The sequence below is a fragment of the Oryx dammah genome, unplaced genomic scaffold (assembly GCF_014754425.2).
Source record: "Oryx dammah isolate SB20612 unplaced genomic scaffold, SCBI_Odam_1.1 HiC_scaffold_21, whole genome shotgun sequence".
Lineage (NCBI taxonomy): Eukaryota > Metazoa > Chordata > Mammalia > Artiodactyla > Bovidae > Oryx > Oryx dammah.
The window spans coordinates 20,133,268-20,156,145 of NW_024070205.1; the positions used below are offsets into that span (position 1 = coordinate 20,133,268).

Genomic DNA, 22,878 nt, shown 5'->3' on the forward strand with positions numbered 1-22,878 from the left:
TGTATATATATATATGTGCCCTCCCTCGTGAACTTCCCTCCACCTCCCATACCACCCTACCCTTCTAGGTTATCAGAGAGCACTAGATTTGAGTCCCCTGTGTCATTCAGCAAATTTCCACTGGCTATCTAATGTCACATACGGTCATATGTATGTTTCAGTGCTACTCTCTCATTTCGTTCTGCCCTCTCCTTCCCTCTCTGTATTCACAGGTCCGTTCTTTACATCTGCGTGTCCTCTGCTGCTCTGCAGATAGGTTCGTCAGTACTGTCTCTAGATTTCACATATATACATTAATACACAATATTTGTCTTTCTCTTTCTGACTTAATCTCTGTGTAATAGGCTCTAGGTTCATCCACCTCGTTAGAACTGAGTCAAATGGGTTCCTTTTTATGGCCGAGTAATATTCCATTGTGTATATGTACCACAACTTCTTTATCACTCATTCACATACTGTCCAAGGTTGCTTTAGCACTATGAGGACCGTGATTGGTAGTTATAATACAGATCATTAGGCCCTAAAAAGTTTCAAATACTTACTACCTGGTCCTTTTGAGAAAATACTTGCCAAGCTTGGGTTAAGATGTCACAATGATAGACTCTTAGCTAAGAACAGAAAGCATCTCAAGGTAAGGAAAAAAAAATGTTTTTTTGCCTCAAGCCAGAAGACTAAATTCTGCTGACTTTATACTGAATGGGGTGAGGGAGATCTATTAAAGTCCAAGTAATCTCAGAAATATCTGTAAGCAGAGGTTAAAAGTTACAGTGTGGGAGGGCAGGGAGTAAGAGTAGAGGCAGGGCTTCCCTGGTGGGTCACTGGTGAAGAGAGCCTACCAATGCACGAGACACAGGTTTGATCCCTGATTGGGGAGGACCACACATGCTTTGTAGAAACTAAGCCTGAGTGCCACAACTACTGAGCCTGTACTCTGGAGACCGGGAATGGCAGCTACTGAAGCCCGCAAGCCCTAGAGCCCATGCTCAGCAATAAGAGAAGCCACCACAATGAGAAACCTGAGCATTGCAACAGACAGTAGCCTCTGCTTGCTACAACTGGAGAAAAGCCTGTGCAGCCAAAAATAAATTTAGAAAAATAGTGAGAGGCAATCAGTGATTGACATGAAGAAAGCAGTCAAGAGGGGACCCTGATTTCAACAATGCTTTAGTCTCAGATACCTACCCACCAAACAGAAAAAAAATGGACAATAAATCAAGTGAACAAAGGATTATAAAAGGGGATGAAGATGGAAAATAACTCATTATATATACATATTCAGACAGGAGCCTACAGGACCCAAGAAGAAGCAGAGAAGAGCTCTGAATAAAAAAGATACACCCCTCAGAAAAACGGACAAAGATATGAAAAGGCAATTGATTTTAAAAAGTTAACATGAGCTAGCCAATAACAGAATAAAAGTTCAACCTCTAATAAACAGATATTAATAGTCAGATATGGTTATTTGCCTATCAAATTGGAATATTATTTTTATAAGAATGCTCATTTATTCACTCAACAAATATGTACTGAACACATACTACGCACTTCACATTGTACTCAGCACTGAATATACAGGGGTAAATAAACTAGGTATGATCACTGCCCTCATGGAATTTTCAGTCTAGTGATGAGAGACCACCATGAAACAGTCATATAACTACATAATTACAATTATGATAGAGATTATGAAAAACCCACAGACTTGTCATAGAATACTATATAGCGTCAAAGTGTCAAATACTTTGTCAAATATAGTGTCAAATACTATAGTGTCAAAGAATACTATACTTGAAAGTATTAGGAAAGCAATGGGAGATCTAACTTAGACAAGGGTTGGTAACGAGGGAGAGGTCAGGGGATGGTGTTCGGATGAAGCATCAACTTATACCGAGTACTAGCAAAGGTACAAATTAAAGAAGCCCATTCACAAGTATCTTGTGTGAATGTTAACTGAAACAACTTTCATGGAGGACAATTAACTACATACATCATGAGTCATAAAAGTACACATTTCTTTAGATATAGGGATCAGTGGTGGTGGTTTAGTCACTAAGTTGTGTCCGACTCTTGGAATCCCGTGGATTGTAGCCTGCCAGACTCCTCTGTCCATGGAATTCTCCAGGAAAGAATACTGGAGTGGGTTGCCATTTCCTTCTCTAAGATGTAGTGATTATTTATCTAGAATTTTATCCTATGGAGAAACTGAGGATTTGTACAAATTTGAGTAAGATTTTCAACAATAAGGTTATGTTTAATAGCAAAAATAGCAACATCCTAAATCCCCAAGTTTAAAAATTATGGCATATCCATACTGCCATTAAAAATTATGTTGTACTGCAATATTTAACAATGTGGAATATTCATAATTCAGAATCCTGACTTAAAAAAGCAAGTTACAAACCTGGACCAGAATGATGCTAATTTTATTTTCGTTAAAAGAAAAAGTCAACTTTTCTGGGTGGTAAAAGAATAGGTGATTTTCATTTTCTTCTGTGCTTTTCTGTGTTGTAAATCTTTTCAATCAATCTGTATTACTTTTGTAATAAGAAAGTTTTGTAAAACCTAAGACACCTGGGTGATATTTAGAAACTTGAAGGTGGAAGCATTTTGGAAAGAAGATGCATGAAGCTAAAAGCAGAAAGGAACAGAAGTAACATCTTTAAAAGAATATATTGCAGACTGTTTGGCCATATGGTAAACATTAATACATTTCTGATTAAGATCATAAAACTGGCACAGACACACACACAGAAGTGACGCTTTCAACTGCTCAAATATTTGCTAAGTATTCTCAACTGACTAAAAACTAGGTAAGTATGGAATCTGACTTGCCATACTAAAAATTTCATCTGAACTCATGGAAAAAATAGGCAGGGAAAAGCTACTCTACGTTGGCCAGAAAATGTACCTTTCAGAGAACCACATTAACTGTGTGACATATCTAGTTACTTGTTGAGGTTACTCTTTCAAGACAGTTGAGCCAGGTCACCAACTAAAATTTAAAAAGTTTCTTTTCTTAAATAAATAAATAAAAAGCTTCTATTCTTATATACAACACCAATCACAGAATCTAATTCATGTAAAAACTATCAATTGTTTGAGTGTAAAAGTCAGTTGCAAACTAACACCTAGCCCTGATTTTCAATGCACTCAAGACCAGAACTTTGTTTATAATTCCAGGTTTACCTACTTTAAATCTCATGTCGAATATTACAATAAAGTTTTCTAAATGTGGGGTAGGACAGGGTACTGTGACGTAAAATTTTTAAGACAGGACAGGAAAATTAAACATAAAATTTCTCTGCCCATCTGAGCTATTACTCGCTTCAGTGTGTACTGTATGTCTGCATTATATATTAACTAGATTCCCTTAGAAGACATAAGAATGCCCACTTGCAAAAAAAAAAAAAAAAAAATTCCATCTGGCTCCAGCAAAGTAACTCCCTAGGAGACAACATTCCTTTCTTAATCCTCTAGGGGGTCACAACAACCCACTACTCACCTTGTTGGCCTATGTAAACTTCCATGTATAACTCTTGGTCTCAAAAACTGATTTAACTGTGCCTTGACCTCTAACAAGCAGAACAGCCTTCAGAACTTTCTGAAAGACCACCTCGTGGGTTATAATCCTCAGGTTGGCTCCAACAAAATTTCCCATTTCACCCTTAGATCAACTATTGATTCACTTTTTTTCACTGACAGTACTCTTGATTGTAAAGCTAGAGAACAAAGAAATGCCAGATCCCTGTACTTGAACCAAACACTCTTTCAGTCAATAACCTATTAAGTAACATCACTGTTAGTTGTGCTCTAGGCTTACACACTCAGGCAGAGAATTCTGAAGAGCTGGACTGGCTAGAGTTTCTGAGGCTTCATTCACTAGAATGATAATGGCTAATCCATACTTGCCAATTCACATTTTCATCTCTCATCTAAACTTACCCTAAAGAGATCAAAATAAAGGAAATTGAATAGAATGTGGTAAAAAGATTATTCATGTCTTACAAAAATAGTTTAAATTATTCTAACCATTTGCTTTTGTGAAATAAAACAGGAAAATGGGAAAACACAGAATACTAATGAACAAGTTGGCCTGTTCCTCTTGCAGGTGAAAAAAATGAAGAAACTCCAGTCCTCATTTTACAAAGGAGAAACTGATTTAATAACATTTTTTTCTTATAACAAAAATAATGTATGATCACTACAAAAAAACATAAAAAACACAGATGATCAAAAAATTCTCAACAAATTTGTTATAAATTCATCTATTATTTTTCTATGAATATAAAAACACATACATATACTTGTAGAGTTCTGAGGCAACACCTGGCAAATTTATAGATCTACAATTTTAAGGAATAGAAAGTTGTACTTTTTATAAATAGAATTATGTGAGATCTGATAATTATGTAGCGTCTGTCCAACCAGGAAATTAAAATATATGATTTAGGAATTAAAGCCTACTCCTTAAAAAAAAAAAAAAAGATTTAAATAGTTTTGGTGGCAAAAAGCTCCAACGAGAAGTGAAATGTTGTGATCAGGTTGCATCTATGAAGAATTCTTAGGGCTGCAAAACACAGGATGAAACTCAAAGGAAAATAAATATAGGAAAAGTGTCTCTGTGTCTAACTCCTCTCCTTGGAGCCATACCAGGCACAAATGTCCTAAACTTGGCATGCCCTAGAGCCCACACTCTACGAGAGAAGCCACCTAGATTCCTAGCCACAACTACAGAAGACGCCGCGGAGCCTGTGTGCCAAGTCAAGAGTCCATGTACCGCAGCAAATCTTTTTAATAAAATAAAAGGGAAAGAGTCCAACAGTTAGTTCACTGTAATCTTCTGAATTTCAAAGATAATGACAGGCATTGACAAGCATATAGCAAGTTTACCTACAAAGGAAGATGAGTAGACTGGTGTGAGGTCTCTCCAGCACAGGAAATGCCCGGAAAAATAAAAGAGACCTAAAAAATGGGGAATCACTATGAAAGGAATGGAGTGAAAACTATCTTTTGGCAGTAGGACTATGAATAACTTTTTTAGGCTGAGTTTTCTGTATTAAAAAGTCTCTACCACTAGAACCAAAGTTATGACCCCCACCCTCCTGCCATAAACAACTTGAGTTACAGTTGAGTTACAGATGAGTTACAGATGTTAAATAACAGTGTACAACTGAGTGGAGAGCCCTAAACTGCCCCACATAGCAACCTGGAGAATTTTCAGTCTGCAGCCCAGAAAGAGGTAATAGAAACAGATGAACTGAGGAGACAGATTTGAGTTTGGGAAGGACAAGGATGCTAATATATGGATAGGTATGAAGAAGAGGGATTGGCACAGTGATAGCTCTGGAGATCTGTAGAAGGACCCCCGAAGTTTCTGGATGATGAGTGATCTATACAGAAGGCAGGGGAAGGGGATGTTCTCTGAAACTGGTGAAACAAACAAGAAGCAACAGGCCACACAACACCCAGAGCTCACATGGAGCTGAGAAAAATTAACTGTTCCCACTAAGGAAGTGGTCATGTATGGATATGAGAGCCGGACTATAAAGAAAGCTGAGCACTGAGAACTGATGCTTCTGAACTGATGTTCTTCTCCAACTAGTGTTGGAGAAGACTCTTGAGAGTCCCTTGGACCGCAAGAAGATCCAACCAGTCCATCCTAAAGGAAATCAGTCCTGAATATTCATTGGAAGGACTGATGCTGAAGCTGAGGCTCCAATACTTTGGCAAAGAACTGACTCATTGGAAAAGATCCTGATGCTATGAAAGACTGAAGGCGGGAGGAGAGGGGATGACAGAGGATGAGACGGTTGGATGGCATCACTGACTGGACAGACATGAGTTTGAGTAAGCTCCAAGAGTTGGCGATGGACAGAGAAGTCTGGCATGCTGCAGTCCATGGGGTCGCAGAGTCAGACATGACTGAGCAATTGAACTGAACTGACGAAGGCAGAATGGAAGGACCTCCTCTTAACACATCCAGGTGACTCCTCAGAAAGGAAATGCCTCAGTGGTGGAGCCAAATTAGCCCCAGACTGAAGGTTTCTTTGAACTAGAAGTCTTAGTCTACTAAGGGTTCCATAGCAAAATAACAGACATTAGGTGGCTGCAAACAACAGAAATTCATTTCCTCACAATTCTGGAGGCTGGAAGCACAACATCAGGCTTCCATCTGAAAAATAAAATTGTTCCTGTTGTTTAGTTGCTCAGCCATGTCCAACTCTTTGCAACCCCACGGACTGTAGCCTATTCCTCTACAGGCTCCTCTCCCCATGGGATTCTCCAGGCGAGAATACAGGAGTGGATTGTCATCTCCTTCTCCAGGGGATCTTCCCTACCTAGGGATCAATCCTGTCTCCTGCACTGGCAGATAGGTTCTTTACCGCTGAGCCACCAGGGATAAAATATTGCTTGCCATGTCAGTAAATAAAGGATGTTGCAGCCACCAGCAATTTGCAGCCACCCCAGGACATGGATCCTAAGGGAGAAATAAGGAATGCCCACCATCTAGCAGCCATCAGAACACAGCTACACTAGACAGTACAGCGTAAGAAATCACGGAACACTGGCCCCAGATAGCTGAGGTGCGTATCAAAGCAATGATTTCAGTGAGCCCAGACTCTTGCACCTTCCCTTATGCAGAAAGATCCTAACTAAATTCCATAACTTGAGCTATCTAGTTTTCTTTTATTAACAGTAGCCTTTTGTTCTGACTACCTGGTATTATTATAAAAACTCCTATATATCCTTCCCATCCCCCACCCTGCACCTTCCTCTTCAGAACAGTTTCCTCAGCATTTATCTGAAAGGCTGTCTCCTAGGCTTGAAATACTAAGAATGTCCGCTAAAAAAAACTCTCAGCTCTTGGACTGTGCATTTTTTCAGTTGACACAGCACAGCTGGATCCTGGTAAAGATTCTCTTTCTGACTTGCAGATGGCTGACTTCTTGCTGTATGCTCCCACGGCTTTTCCTTGTTATATACACATGGAGAAGGAGAGCAAGCTCTCTGGTTTCTCTTCTTACAAGGGCACTTAATCCTGTCATGAGGGTTCCACCCTCACAACTTCATCTAAACATAATTGCTGCCCAAAGGCTCCATCTCCAAATACTAACACATTGGGGGTTAGGGCTTCAACATATGAATTTTAAGATAACAAAATTCAATGGATAGTAAACCCTCTAACCTAACCATAACCCTCTAGGGCTCAGTAGTATCTGACTCTTTGCCACCCCATGGACTGTAGCATGCCAGGCTCCTGTCTGTGGAATTTTCCAGGCAAGAATACTGGAATGGGTTGCCACTTCCTACTCTTGGGGATCTTCCTGACCTAGGGATCAAACCCACATCTCTTGCATCTCCTGTACTGGCAGGCAGATTCTTCACCAAGTGTGCCACCCAGGAAGCCCCAGTACTTTCTCTAACAAGTCTTAAAAAAGCAAAACTCAAAATAATCAATTGAGCCCAAGTAAATTAACTGCGTGAAGCTCAACAATGAAAAATTCATAATGTCTAGCAGCTAATCAAAGTTGCCAGCCATGCACCGAGGTAGGAGAATATGACCATATCAAAAAGGAAAACAGGGTATTCCCTGGCAGTCCAGCGGTTAGGGCTCCATGCTTCCACTGCAGAGGGCACACATTCAATCCTTGGTCAAGGAACTAGGATCCCAGATGATGCAGTGCATCCAAAAAATGGTTACATATATAAGGAAAGCATGAACACAATAAAGAGATAAAGGATATAAAAAAGATCTAAGTGGAATATGCAGAAATGAAAAATATCTAAAATGAAAAATAATCTGAATGGAATTAAACGCAAGAGAAGATCACTGTTATCAAAATACTTTAAAGCAAAACAAAAATGTGTTAAGGCGCATATAACATACATACAATTAAAATGTATCACAACAACACAAAAGATGGGAAAAGTGAAATGTAAATCTGTTGTTCTAAAGTTCTTAATCTACATGAAATAGTATAATATTACGCAAGGACCAACTGTGATAAATTAAAATATATGTTGAAAGCCCCAAGGCATCCACATCCACTAAAAATGTTTTTTAAAGAGTTACAACTAATAAACAACCATAATAAAATAGAATCATAAAAAATAGTTAATTGGGGACAAGGTAAGAATGTCCTCTCTCACTGTTGTTCTCAACGCTGTTTTAGGAGGAAATGGAAAGCACAGCTGACATTTGAACAACATGAACTTGAACTGCATGAATTCACTTACAGATTTGTTTCAACAATATATAAAATTATTGAGATTTATGAAAATTTGAATAAACTTGTAGGTGAACTGTGTAGCCCAGAAATATTCAAAAAAATTTAAAACATATGTCATGAATGTATAAAATACATGCAGATACTGGTCTATCTGTACACAGGCATAAGATGAGTGACATTTAAGATAAAATTAACAATGTGTCCATTTTCTTACTGTTTTATAACTGTACTTTCAAAGAATTATATTAGTGTGCAATATACCTTTCCTAATTGGAGAAACTGCTCATTAGACTATAGCTACAGATAAGTGGTTTTTTAAAAAATGTAACAATGTTCCCAAAACTGTATTATGAATGTAACTATAATGCTGTATGTCATAAAAATTTTATGACAAGTCACAGTGTTGTGTATAGGCTAGGCAACCATGAAGCAATCATATCAATTACTGTAGGCTACCATAAAACAATCATATTGCTGCTTCTACAATATCAATGTATGAATCACTGTACCTATAATTAACATTAATTTGTTTCACATTATCTTTTTATTTTTGACATCTAGTGTTAATAATATATATAATACATACAATATGTTTTTGTATCATGTAAGACATTACTGATATAAGTACTGACAGATTATTCATCCTATAAACAATGTAAACTTAAGATATTGATAAATAGAGTTCTATAAATATATTTTTCTTATGCTTTTCTTTAAAACTTTTTTCTCTAGCTTCCTGTATCACAAGTACGTGCTTAGTCACTCAGTTGTGTCCAACTCTTTGAGACCCCCTGGACTGCATGCTGCCAGGTTCCTCTGTCCAGGGGATTGTTCAGGAAAGAATACTGGAGTGGGTAGCCATGCCCTCTTCCAGGGATCTTTCCAATCAGGGATTGAACCCAGGTCTCCTGCACTGCAGGCAGATTCTTTACCATTGGAGCCACCAGGGAAGCCTGTATCATAAGTATACAGTATATAATAACATTTAATATACAAAACATGTTAATCAACTGTTTATGTTATCAGACTTCCGGTCAACGGTAGGCTATTAGTAGTTGTTTTGGGAGGAGTCAAAAGATATATGCAGATTTTTGACTGTCCAAGGGGTGGGTACCGCCAATCCCCACAGTATTCAACAAGGGTCAACTGTACAATAATTCAGAAGGAAGAAATATAACTATCTCTGCTTGAGGATAACATGTTTGTCTATACAGAAATCCCAAAGAATCAACAACAACAAAAAAACTAGAATGAATATGCAATGATAGCAATGTTGCAGAATACAACATTAATAAGACAAAAGCTAATCACTTTCTTATATACCAGCAAGGAAGAAGTGGAACTCAAAAGTAAAAACACATGACCATTTAAGTCAGTGCACCCAAAATGAAATACTTTGGTATAAATCTAACAAATTATGTGAAGAATAACACAAAACTCTGATGAAAGATATCAAAGAGCTATTAATACTACTAAATAAACGGAGAAGTATTCCATGTTCATGGATAGGAAGACTTAATGTCATCAAGAGGTCAGTTCTTCCCAATTTGATCTACAGATTCAATCCAACCCCAATCAAAATCCCAGCAAGCTTTTTGAGGGATATCAACAAACTAATTCTAGAATTTATATAGAGAGACAAAAAAACCAGGATAAGTAACTCAATATTGAAGGAGAAGAACAAATTTGGAGGACTGGACTTTCCTGATGGTACAGTGGCTAAGACACCACACTCCCAATGCAGGGGGCCCAGGTTCAGTGCCCGGCTGGGGAACAACGAGACCCCAACTGCTACAACCAAGAGTTCTCATGCCACAACTAAAGAGTTTGTATCTAAAGAATCTGCGTGCCAAAACTTAGAAGTTAAAAACTTAAAAAAGAAAAAGATCCCACCCGTCACAAACAGAAGACCCCGCATGCCACAAGAAGGATGGAAGATCCTGAGTGCTGCAGCTAAGACCCAGCCAAATAAAAATAAATATTTTTTAAAAATTGGAGGACTGACATTATCTGACTTCAAGACTTACTATAAAGGTACAGTAATCAAGATAGCTTGGTAATGGCAAAAGAACAGACAAACAGACCAATGGAACAGAACAAAGAATGCTGAAATAGATCCACAAAAATACAACCAACTCATCTTCGACAAAGAGAAAAAGCAATACAACAGAGTGAAGAGAATCTTCAGCAATGGTGCTGGAACAACTGGACAGCCACATGCAAAAAAACTGACTCTAGACAGAGACCTTACACCCTTCACAAAAATTACCCCAACGTGGATCACAGACCTAAATAGTCTGTAAAATACAGACTATTAAAATTCCTAGACAATAACATTAGAGAACATCAAGATGACCTTGGGTATGATAATGACTTTTTAGATACAACACCAAAGATACAATCTATTAAAAACAATAACTGACAAGCTGCACTTCATTCAAATAAAAAGCTTCTGCTCTAAGACAGAATATAAAGACAGTGAAAAGAAAAGTCACAAACTGCAAAAAAAAAAAGAAATTACAAAATATATATCTGATAAAAGACTTGTCAAACAAAACATACAAAGAACCATTAAAACTCAACAATAAGAAAACAAACAACTTAATTAAAAATAGGGCAAAATATCTGAACAGACATTTCACTATAGAAGATATACAGATAGCAAAGTAAGCATATTAAAAGACGTTCAATTTAATGTCATTAGAGAAGTGTAAATTAAAACAACAATGAGGTATCACCATACACCTAGTGTATATCAGTTGCTCAGTCGTGTTCAACTCTTTGCAGTCCCATGGACTGCAGGCCAGGCTCCTCTGTCCATGGGATTCTCCAGGCAAGAATACTGGAGTGGGTTGCCATTTCCTTCTCCAATTCAGCTAGTAGAATGATCAAAATCCAAAACATTGACAATACCAAATGCTGATGGGGATGTGGAGCAACAGGAACTCTCACGTTGGTGGGAATGCAAGATGATATAGCCACTTTGGAAGACAGTTTGGCATTTCCTTGTAAAACTAAACTCTCATCATATAATCAAGCCATCATGCTCCATGGTATTTACTCAAAGGAGCTGAAAATTTATGCCTACACACAAAACTGCACACAGACTGTTTCCAGCAGTTTTATTCATAACCAAAACCTGAAAGCAAACATGATGTCCTTCGGGAGGTAAATGGATAAACCACAATATATACACACAATGGACTATTACTCAGCCCTAAAGTGAAATCAGCTAAGAGGCCATGAAAACACATGGAGAAACTTTAAATGCATATCATTAAATGAAAGGAGGCAATATAAAAAGGCAACATACTGTATGATTCCAACTATAGTGCATTCTGGAAAAGGCAGAACTATAGAAACAGTAAAAAGATCAGTGGTTGCTATGGGCTAGAAAGGAGGAAGAGAAGAGCTCATAGAGCACAGAGAATGTGAGGGGCAGTGAAACTATACAGTATGATATTACAATGTGAATAGATGTCATTACACATTTGTCAAAATCCACAGAATTTACAGTATCAGGAGTGAACCCTAATGTAAACTACAGACTTTGAGTGATTATGATGTGTCAGTAAAGGTTCAACTGTAACAAAGGTATCACTCTGCTGCAGGAAGCTCATGGTATAGTGAGAGACCCCGCCTGAACGTAGGAGCAGGGGAAATATGGGGACTCCATGTATTTTCTGTTCAAGTTTGCCATGAACTTAAAACTGCTCTAAAATTTTTATTTTTTAAAATTAATCCAGAAGAAAAAATAGGGAAAAACCTGCAAAAATCAGATTTAAAACACTAAATATACATGGTATAAACATGCCCATTAAATGACAGAAACTGACAGAGTAAATAATAAAGCAAGACAACCATATACTGTCTTAAGGAAACACATTTGAAATATAAAAGAAGTATGTTAAAAATAAAAGTATATAAAAATATACAGTGTTAACATCTAAAGAATGCTAGCATCACTATGGCAATATAAAACAAAGTAAACTTCAAAACAAGGAATATCATGAGCAATAAAAAGGGGTATTTCATAATGATAAACAGGGCATTTCATCAGGACATACATAAATCCTAAATATTGGACTGACTAAAATAGTTCATTCAAGTTGTTCCATAAGATGTTATGGAACAAACTTTTTGGCCAACTCAATATATATGCCCCTAACAGAGATTTATATCTAAGGCTAAAAAGTAAAATAAACAAATCCACAACTATATTTAAATATTTCAAAACTGATCCTGCAGCAATTAAAGGAAAAACTAGGAAAACATCAGCAAAAATAAAGAATTCCTGAATGGTACTATAACCAACTTTACTGACATTTATAGAACACTCCACCCAAATATATTAGGTTGGTGCAAAATTAATTGCAGTTTGCCATTGTTGAACTTTGCTATTTGATGTTAGAATACATTCTTAAATAAATGTGGTTATGTTATACATCATTTTAATATATACATCACTTTATGGTTTTTTCGTAATGACTTATTATTTGCTGTGTATCCTACAATTCAAGTCAATTCTGACATTGGAGATAGCATTCAGATTCCATGGCCCAGTTCTACAAGGCCGAGTTCTGCAAGATTGAACACCCATGGCATCCTCTGACGTTAGATGACAATTCCAAGCCCAGGTTGCCACCTGAGCAGTGGCTATAAAGCAGGTTTCCATAACCCTCTCCTTGGGTTCAATTTAATTTACTATAATGGGTCACAGAACTCAGAGAAACATTTCAATTACTACATTACTGGTTTATTATAAAAAGATATTGGCGAAAGAAATGACAACCCATTCCAGTATTCCTGCCTGGAGAATCCCATGGACAGAGGAGCCAAGTGGGCTACAGTCCATGGAGGTCACAGGGAAGTTAGACACGAGTTAGCAACTAAACAATGACAACAATGAAAGGGTAGAACTCCACACCACACACAAAGTAACTCAAGGTGAACTAAAAATCTGACCCTAAGATCAGAAACCATAAAAATCCTGGAAGAAAACTTAGATGATAAGCTCCTTGTCCTCAGTCTTAGAAATGACTTTTTGGATTTGACACTGAAAGGAAAGGCAGCAAAGGCAAAAACAAACAAGGAAGACTACATCAAACTAAAAACCTATGGCACAAAAAAGAAGACTATCCAAAAATGAATGAGAGAAAATATTTGCAAATCTTACATTTGATAAGGTACGAATGCCCAAAATATATAAAAGAACTCCCACAACTCCCCATCAAAGAAAAAAATAACCCTAAAAACTTCAACTAAAAAAAAAAAAACAGAGGATCTGAATAGACATTCCCCCCGCCCCCGCCAAATGTACAGAGAGCCAACAGGTAAGTGAAAAGGGGCTGCCTGATACAAACAATCATCTTCCCTGGTGGCTCAGCTGGTAAAGAATCTGCCTGCAATGCAGGAGGCCTGGGTTTGATCCCTGGGTGGGAAGAGCCCTTGGAGAAGGGAATGGCTACCCACTCCAGTATTCTCAACTGGAGAATTCCATGGACAGAGGAGCCTAGCAGGCTACAGTCCACGGGGTTGCAGAGTTGGACAAGACTGAGGGACTAACACAGGGAATGCAAACCAAACCACAATGAAATATCACCTAACACCTGTAGAATGACTATTATCAAAAAGACTAGAAATCACAAGTACTGGTGAAGATGTAGAGAAAAAGTAATTCTTGTGCACTGTTGGTGGGAATGTAAATTGGTGCCTATACCATACAAAATGGTATAAAGAGGCACCATATCATCCAGAAACCTCGGTATTTATCTGAAGGAAACAAAAATACCAACTCAAAAAGATATCTGCATACCCATATTATCTGCAGCATTTACACTATTTAAGTGTTCATTGATAGACATAAAGAAGTTGTGGAATATGTATATTAGCCATAAAGCAAGGAGGAAATCCCACAATTTGTAATAACAATGAATGAACCTTGAAGGCATTATGCTAAGTAAAACAAGTCAGACAAATACTGCATGATCTTACTTACATGTGAAATTGGTTCAACAAAAACAATAAAGAAAACCAAACTCACAGAAACAGAGAATAGATGGGTGGTTGCCAGAGGCAGCATGCAGGGGGTGGGCAAAAAAGGTAAAGGTACTCAAAAAGTACAAACTTCCAGTTATGAACTAATTAGTCTTGGGGATGTAATGGACAGCATGGTATTTCTTTTATATATAAATATATATACACACACACAGGTATTAACTGTATATTAATAATACTGCATTTTATAATTAAAAGTTGCTGAGACTAAATCTTAAAAAGTCCTCACCACAAGAAAAAAATTTTTAACTCTGTGGTGTGGATGTTTAGTACACTTATTGTGATCATTTCACCATACATACATATATCTAATCCTGTTTTAATCCTATTGTATGAAGCTAATATAATCTTATATGTCAATTATATGTTTTGTTAATGAATGAAAAATAAATAAAAAGATATAACTCAATAAAAGTCAAATGGAAGAGATACAGAGGGCAAGGTATGTGGGAAGGACTGCAGAATTTTCACGCCTTTTCCTAGCATGCCACTCTCCCCAAATCTCTATATGTTCACCAAACCAGAAGCTTTACAAACCCTCTGGGGATTTCATGGAGTCATCGTTACATCAGCATGATTGATTAACCATTGGTTATGAATGAAATTAATTTCCAACTCCTCTACCCTCCTAGGAGGTTTAGAGCTGAACTGAAGCTTTCTAACCTTCCAATTACATAGTTGACTCCATTAGCAACCTAATGGAGTTAGGTTGAACCTAAGTAAGAATTAGCAATTCTTAGGTGCTTTCCAAAAGTCACCTCATTAAAATAACAAAAGCCACCCTTATTGCTTTCTTTACCCAGGAATTTCCAAAGGTTTTAGGAGATCTGTGCCCAGAAAAGGATGAATACCAAACATATATTTCTTATAAAATCAGTGTCTTCCAACTCAATACAAAGAAAATTTGATTTTTAAGAATGAGCACAAGATAGGAAGAGACACTTCCAAGAAGATATACAAATGGTGTGTGCATGCATGCTCAGTTACTTCAATCATGTCCAACTCTTTGCAACCCCACTGACTGTAGTTGGTGAGGCTCCTCTATCCATGGGATTTTCCCAGCAAAAAGACTGAAGTGGGTTGCCTTGCCCTCCTCCAGGGGATCTTCCCAACCCTGGGATCAAATCCATGTCTTCTGCATCTTCTGCACTGCACGTGGATTCTTTACCCCTGAGTCACTGGGCAAATATACCCAATATTATTCATCCCTAGAGAAACTTCAGTTAAAGCCACAATGAGATACTACCATGCATCCACTTAAATGGCTACTGTTTTTTGAACTGATAATACCAAATGTTAACAGAGATGCAAGTGGAACTCTTATACATAGCTCACAAAGTAAAATTGTATAGCCACTTTGGAAAGAGTTTGGTAATTTCTTAAAAGTTAAACTTACTCTTTGACCCAACAATCTAACTTTTAGGTATTGACCCAAGAGAAATTAAGCCAATGTTCACACAAAATATAAGCAATGTTCATAGCAGTTTTATTCATAATACCTCAAACAGGAAACAACCCAAATATTATCTAATGATGAATGGAAAATAAATTGAGGTATATCAATACAGAGAAACAACACTCAACAAGAAAAAGGAACAAACTACTGATACATATTGGATGAATCTCAAAAGCATCCTGTTAAAGAAACTAGACACAAAAAGTTAAGCACTATTTAATTCCATTCATATGAAACTCTTGGAAAGTCAAAATTATAGTAAGTATTGGTTGTCTGTAGCTGTAGTTGGGGAACAAGATCAACTACAAAGTGGCATGAAGGAATTCTGGGGGGAAGACTGAAATGGTGTTTCTTGACTTTGATGGCAATTACACATCTAGACACATATGTTAAAACTCAAGCTGTACATTTTCAATGGACAGATTTAACTATATATAAATTAAGTTACTAAAGCCAATTTTTTTAAGTTATAGAAAAAAGGACTTTTTAAAACCTTTTTATTTTGTATTGGGGTATAACAAATTAACAATGTTGTGATAGTTTCAGGTGAACAGTAAACGACTCAGTTATACACATTACATGTATCCATTGTCCCCCAAACTCCCCTTCCATCCAGACTGCCACATAACATTAAAGTAGTTTCATGTGCTATACAGTAGGACCTTGTTGGCTATCTGTTTTAAATATAGCAGTGTGAACATGCCCATTCCAAATTCCCTAAGTATCCTTTACCCCATTCTTCCCTCCCAGCAACCATAAGCTCAGTCTGTGAATCTCTTTCTGTTTTGTAATAAGTTCATTTGTATCATTTCTTTTTAGATTCCACATATAAGGGAGGTCATACAATACTTCTCTGACTTACTTTACTCAATATGACACTCTCTATATCCATACATGTTGCTGCAAATGGTATTATTTCATTCTTTCTAATGGCTGAGTGTTACTCCATTGTATACATGACAAAAATTCAGCACCCATTTATGATAGAAACTTTTCAGAAAGTGGACAGAGGGAACATACTTCAACATAATACAGGCAATATATGACAAACCTACAGTTAGCATTGTACTTAATGGTGAAAAGCTGAAAGCATTCCCTCTAAGATCAGGAATAAGACCAGGTTGCCAACTCTTACCACTTTCAGTCAACATAGTTTTGGAAGTCCTAGTTACAGCAATCAGAGAGGAAAAAGAAGTAAAGGGAATCCAAATTGGGGAAGAAGAAGTTAAATGGTCACTGTTTGCAGATGACATGATACTATACATAGAAGATCCTAAAGATCTACCAGAAAACTACTAGAACTCATCAATGAATCTGGTAAAGTTGCAGGTTACAAAATTAATACACAGAAATCTATTGCATTTCTATACACTAACAACAAAAGATTAGAAAGAGAAATTCAAAAAACAATTCCATTGACCACTGCATGAAAAAGAATAAAATACCTAGGAATAAACATACCTAAGGAGACAAAAGATCTGTACTCCAAAAATTATAAGATACTGATGAAAGAAATAAGATACAAACAAGTGGAAAGATACACCAAGTTCATGGATTGCAAGAATCAATATTGTCAAAATGACTGTAATACCCAAGGCAATCTACAGATTCAATACAATCCCTATCAAATTACTAATGGCATTTTTCACAGAACTAGAACCAAAAAAATCTCAAAATCTGTATAGAGACACAAAAGACCCCAAATAGCCAAAGTAATCTTGAGAAAGAAAAATGTAGCTGGAGGAATCAGGCTCCCTGACTTCAGCCTATACTAGAAAGCTACAGTCATCAAGCCAGTATGATACTGGCACAAGAATATTAATATAAATATAGCTCAATGGAACAGGATAGAAAACCCAGAAATAAGCCCATGCAACTGTGGTTAATTAATCTATGACAAAAGAGGCAAGACTATACAATGCTGCAACAAATGGTGCTGGGAAAACTGGACAGTTACACGCAGAAATAAAGCACTTTTATGTCTTTAATTTCCATGACCTTATTTTGAGCTCTACTTGTTCATCTTGCAAATTTAACCGGATTTTTGTTGGTTCTAGTCTAATAGTTTTTACTCAAAGTCCTTCAGCATTACAGTCACATTACCAGGACTGCAGTGTCAGGGCCAGCATTCAGGTGAAGATATTCATGAGGTAAGTGGCAAATATGCTTCTATAACTTTGATGAGAAGATGGAACTAGAGATACAGATTTGGGAGTCATCTGCAGAGAATAGTAGAAACCAAGGAGTTGATAAAATTGAACTCCTCTCACTGCCAGGTCTCACTTCTTACTAAACCACAGAGCCACAAACAATGCTTAAGTTAAATCTGAAATAAGTGAATGACTTGAATTATCAAAAGGGCAATTTTTCCTTGAGAGTTAAGTAATAACCACTAAATTTAAAGACAGTTTTGGTGTATTTACAGCTCCAAACTCAGACATCTTACCTGGTTTAATTTTTCACTGTGATTCAGCCTTAAAGTCTCCACTACATTTGATCTAGAATTCCTTTCCATGTCCGGTATTTGCTTTGGTGGTTCCATGTTTGAAGTGGGTTGTGAAAAGCATGCCTTTGCTACTGGGAAGCCTATGGGATATGACCCTCGTTGCTTCATTCTGAAAGGTTGGGTGAAAATCTTACCTTTTGTGAATAAAAGAGGAGAGAAAAATTATCACTACCAATTTCTAGTTTATCTTCTGGTGGCTATATATAGAGGTTAGGCCCTTAAAACTAAAAAGTCAGCTTGCATTTTCGTATTATGCTAATAAACTTTACATACAATGGAAATGATTAGTCATCTACAGAACAAAACCAAGAGATAATAAGGTGTTACTGAAAGATTGGGTGTTTCTAAAACTCTACTTAAGGACACCTGAAAATCATTACAAAGAGGCAGGACTCAATAGGTAAAAATCAAAAAAAGCTGTATCTTGTTTAGGAGACCATTAAGTCTTAAAGTAAAGAATCTGCTTGAATTATGCTTTTCAAACTGGATGCTTTTCAGTCTAGTAGTATGAGGGGAGAGGTGGAGAATGAAAACCTACAGAATAAAGGATATTATCCTAGAGTATAGATTCTTTTCTTCAATAGCAGGTAGGGAAACACCACAGGAGAAAGGTATATTATTAAAAAACATGAAAGATAACTGAACCCCAGCAAGGCCTAGCTCTTTCTTTACCCTAAGATCAAACTGACAAGAGAAAAAAATTACTTCCAAGATATCCTGATGAGGAATAACGGACTATGGGTGGAGAAAATCAACAATTCAATCACTGGGAAGGAATATCCACCCCCTACAATTCATTAAATTGTCAAACTGCTTTATACAACTCAAACTCGTTTAAGTTGAATAGCATGAGTTACTCTCCCAAAGTTTAAGCACTTCAAGAATACTGACACAGGGAGCTCCCAGGTGGCCTAGTGTAGGATTCAGCACTTTTCACAGCTGCGGTCTGGGTTCCATCCCTGGTCATGGAACAGAGATCCCACAAGTGGCATGGCACAGCCAAAAATTTTTTAAAAAAAAGAATACTGATGCCGTTGAGGTTTAGACGCAAAACATTCAGTGGCCCCCATAGTCTTCCTTGACTAGAACCTGTAAACCCCCTACCATATCCTTGTCAAATTACACTTCCCATCACAATTTAAATATTGGTTTATAAATTCATGATAGTTTTCGTGATTTTTCTATATCAATCTAAAAACACAGATTTTGAGAAAAAGAAAAGTCACTGAAATGGGCATAGAGTTCCCCAAATAGGCAGTGAGTGGATTCTGTACTGTCAAGGGTCTGGAAAGACATTTTATCAATAATCATATTAGTCTTCTGAGCCTTTAAGAGAGATAGTACTTGGGTAGGCAAAGCACTGAATGAGCAGTAATAAGAGGTCAGTACCTAAGCTTTAACTGTACCACTTTTCTAGCCATGAAATTTTTGAAAGTCATTCAACTTTCTTTCTTGACTTTTGGCTTTCTGATCTGTAAGACAGTTATTCACCCAACCTGTCTATAGTATGAGAATCCAAGGTAAAATGCTATACAAATACAGTGGTTATCATTATACTACATAAATTAGTACAGTGCCTACTAGGGTATCAAAGATTCAGTGATAGCCAAGATCAGATAGCAAATGCCACAGACCAGTATTATTTTTTAAACTTTGCATTTTCTATGCTATATCTTCTTTACCTGAACACACATAACTGATGTTCATTTATAGCACTCCAGAGAGAGCTGACCTTGTTTTCATAATAGTAGCTACCACTTACTGTGGGCTTACTAAATACCAGGCACTTTACAGATCTTGTCTCATTTAATCCTCAGCATGACTCCAAGAGCCAAGTATTATTATTCCTATTATAGAGATGAGGGGACTAAGGGCTTAGCCATTTTAAGTAACTCGCCTGAGATAACACGGCTAGCAAGTGGTAGAGCCATGATTCAACTTCAACAAACTAATGGAGCTTAGCCATTACATGCATACATATATACACATATGTACAACAGCTCCAAAATTTGCTGATCTGCAATACGGTTACTTGTGCTAATGTGCTTACCTGCAGGCCATCCTCTCTGCTTTTCCTCTGATACACTCTTCTTCAGTGTCAACAAAGAACCTGCTCTGGTCTGCTCCACAGAAACAACGTCTGAAGCAGCATTCAGCACTTCGAACATAGAGAGGAAGCCATACTGCACATACTGGAATGATCGTCCAAATCGATTGGCAAATGCATTTTCAAAATCAGAAAGGAGAACAGGAGATAACGCCAAGAGGTCTTTCAACTCGCTCTTCACAACAGCTGGAAGAATAGGGGGCACACTTCCTCGGTAAGGTACTCGCCGGCGAGAGCTGGGACCAGAGCAAACACTGGCCCTTCCCTTCTGCATGGAGTTTCGAACCTTGTGGTTGCTCTTTTGTTTTGCAACTAAATTTGCTATTCCTTTGGTGGACTCATCTGGGATGGCTTTGGAGGTGTGAAAAAAAAAAAAAAAGAAGAAATCCTATTTAGGTGAAAACTGACTCCCTTCTTCATTCTTTGCACCTGTGGTTATATAATTTTTTGTTCCCCAAGTAGCTTTGTATCTAGGTGGCAGGATAAACATGAATCCCTGGTTACTCCATTTCTTGCATTTTAGACAACAGCTTGTTAGCTTCTCTACTGGAGGATGGAGAACAGTGGGACCCAACGTGTTAACACTGCTACTAATTAACTCCTGAAAGATCTGAAACTCTAGAGATGAACAATAAACTTCCCTACAATGATGTTTCTGTGCCTCATGAAATTTAAAACAAGATTCCATAATTAAAAAGTCCCCTTAAGTTTCTCCTGACATAAGATGTTAAAACATGAAATAATATGCAAAACGTAGCTTTTGTGAAAGCACAGCATTCTGGGGAGGGTTTCCTGATTGTGCTAAAGATCTAACTCTGCCCACAACCTCAAAGGTGTCTATGATCTCTCTTCCCCTTCAAGAAAGTAAAATCCCCTGCCTGGAATGCAGGATACTTGCAGAGCTAGAACAATTCTTTACCAAGTGATTATTATTACAAAGTTCATAGACCTCCAAATCTTTTTTAATTTTTTATTTATATATTTGGCTACAGCAGGTCTTCATTGCGGCATGCAACTTCTTGGTAGCAGCATGTGGAATCTAGTTCCCTGACCAGGGATCGAACTCCAGCTTCCTGCACTGAGAGCATGGAGTCTTAGCCACTGGACCACCAGGGAAGTCCCAGACCTCCAGATCTTAAACCTACCTTTCAGTATTACAGTACCATCCCCACAGGGGCAGACACTGACAACATCAGGCATGTCCAACACCAGCTCCATTGTGGACCGATACCCAAGGATTCGGAGCGGCAAATGGTTGCCAACCATCAAGAGGTACTCCTTTTCCAACTGCTGTGGGGTCAAACCATCTTTGGTGGAAATGAGAAGTGACCTTATTTCCTTCCTCAGGCATTCCTGTATACGCTCTTGTTCAGACATTGCACCCTGCAAGATTTAAGAAAGAATCATTGTTCACGAGGAAAAGCAGGCAAACCCAAGAGGGAAAAAAATAAAGTTTAAAATGGCCCAAAGTGGAATATAAACAACTGAGAGGCGCATTTTAAAGGTAAACGAGGCAGAAACAATACCACGAGGGTGCTCTGAAACTTGGGTTTGGGAAAGCTCCTACATAATTCAAAGTCTAAATCCCAATCTGTGATGATTAACCCAAGTGTGTCTCACGAAATCCCTGCCGCGACCTAACGTGTAAAAAGTTTAAGTTCCTGGCTCGCTTTTTGGTGAAGCCTTAACTCTGCTTGTCCCGGATCTCACTCTACACTGTAGACTTCGTATCACAGAGACTCTCGCCCGCTCTTCCGGAACCAGGACTGGGAAGGAGGCACACGCAGCACGCCTTCCTCCGCAGTGCGAGGACTGGGCTCCGCGGAATCACGCTCAGACGGCAGACTTTCTCCAGAGCCCAAACCTACGGAGAGGCTCCCCGCGTGGTCTTCCAAGTCAACCACCTTGTCGTCGCGCGCCCTCTCCGAACTGTGCTCGGCTTGGGCGCGGGGTGTTGACCCCTCCCAACCCTACCTCCCAAAGTCCCTCAAGGGGACTGCCCACGGCCCTGGGTAAAAGAGGTAGGGGGGCGGGAAGCAGGCGGAGCACCCTTCAGCCGCCGACCCTGCCCGGCCGCCGCCGCTGCCGTTGCGGGCCTGGCAACGTCAAAGGCGCGCACGAACTAGCAGCCACAGACCCGCAGCTGTGAGGCGGCCTGCGCGCCTGCGCACTAGTGCCTGAGGGCCCGCGAGGGGCGCTCCGGAAGCCGCGTTCCGGCCCCGAGGGCTCACGGCCGGTGGGACGGTTAGGTAGGACTGGTGGCTCCGGGATCTGGCCTGGGTTCGGTCCCAGTCCTGGGGCCGCCTAGGTCCCCTCCCAGGCAGCCTTCTGGGATGGCCGGCGCCTACTTCTTGCGACGTGCTTGGGAGGCACGAGGTGAGGCAGCGCGCACAAGAACCCCTCCAAACACCTCTAGGCCGGAGGAGGAGGAGGCTGCAAGGTTCTTAGCCTAGGTGTGCCTCTCAATCGCCCGTGGCGCTTCTTTAAGAAGTGAAAAAGATGCTCGGGTCTGATCAGCAGA

At 38.6% G+C, this 22,878-nt stretch overlaps 1 protein-coding gene across 1 annotated transcript in view; it reads right to left on the minus strand.

The window, feature by feature from the left end:
- Nucleotides 1-21,734, minus strand: part of TDRD5 (tudor domain containing 5) — an 86,361-nt gene extending 64,627 nt beyond the window's left edge. The window contains 6 exon segments of the mRNA XM_040263887.1: nucleotides 12,677-12,712; nucleotides 15,495-15,530; nucleotides 17,843-17,871; nucleotides 18,192-18,390; nucleotides 20,301-20,708; nucleotides 21,503-21,734. Of these exon segments, the coding sequence (XP_040119821.1) occupies nucleotides 12,677-12,712; nucleotides 15,495-15,530; nucleotides 17,843-17,871; nucleotides 18,192-18,390; nucleotides 20,301-20,708; nucleotides 21,503-21,734 (940 nt within the window).
- Nucleotides 21,735-22,878: the final 1,144 nt, after the last annotated feature.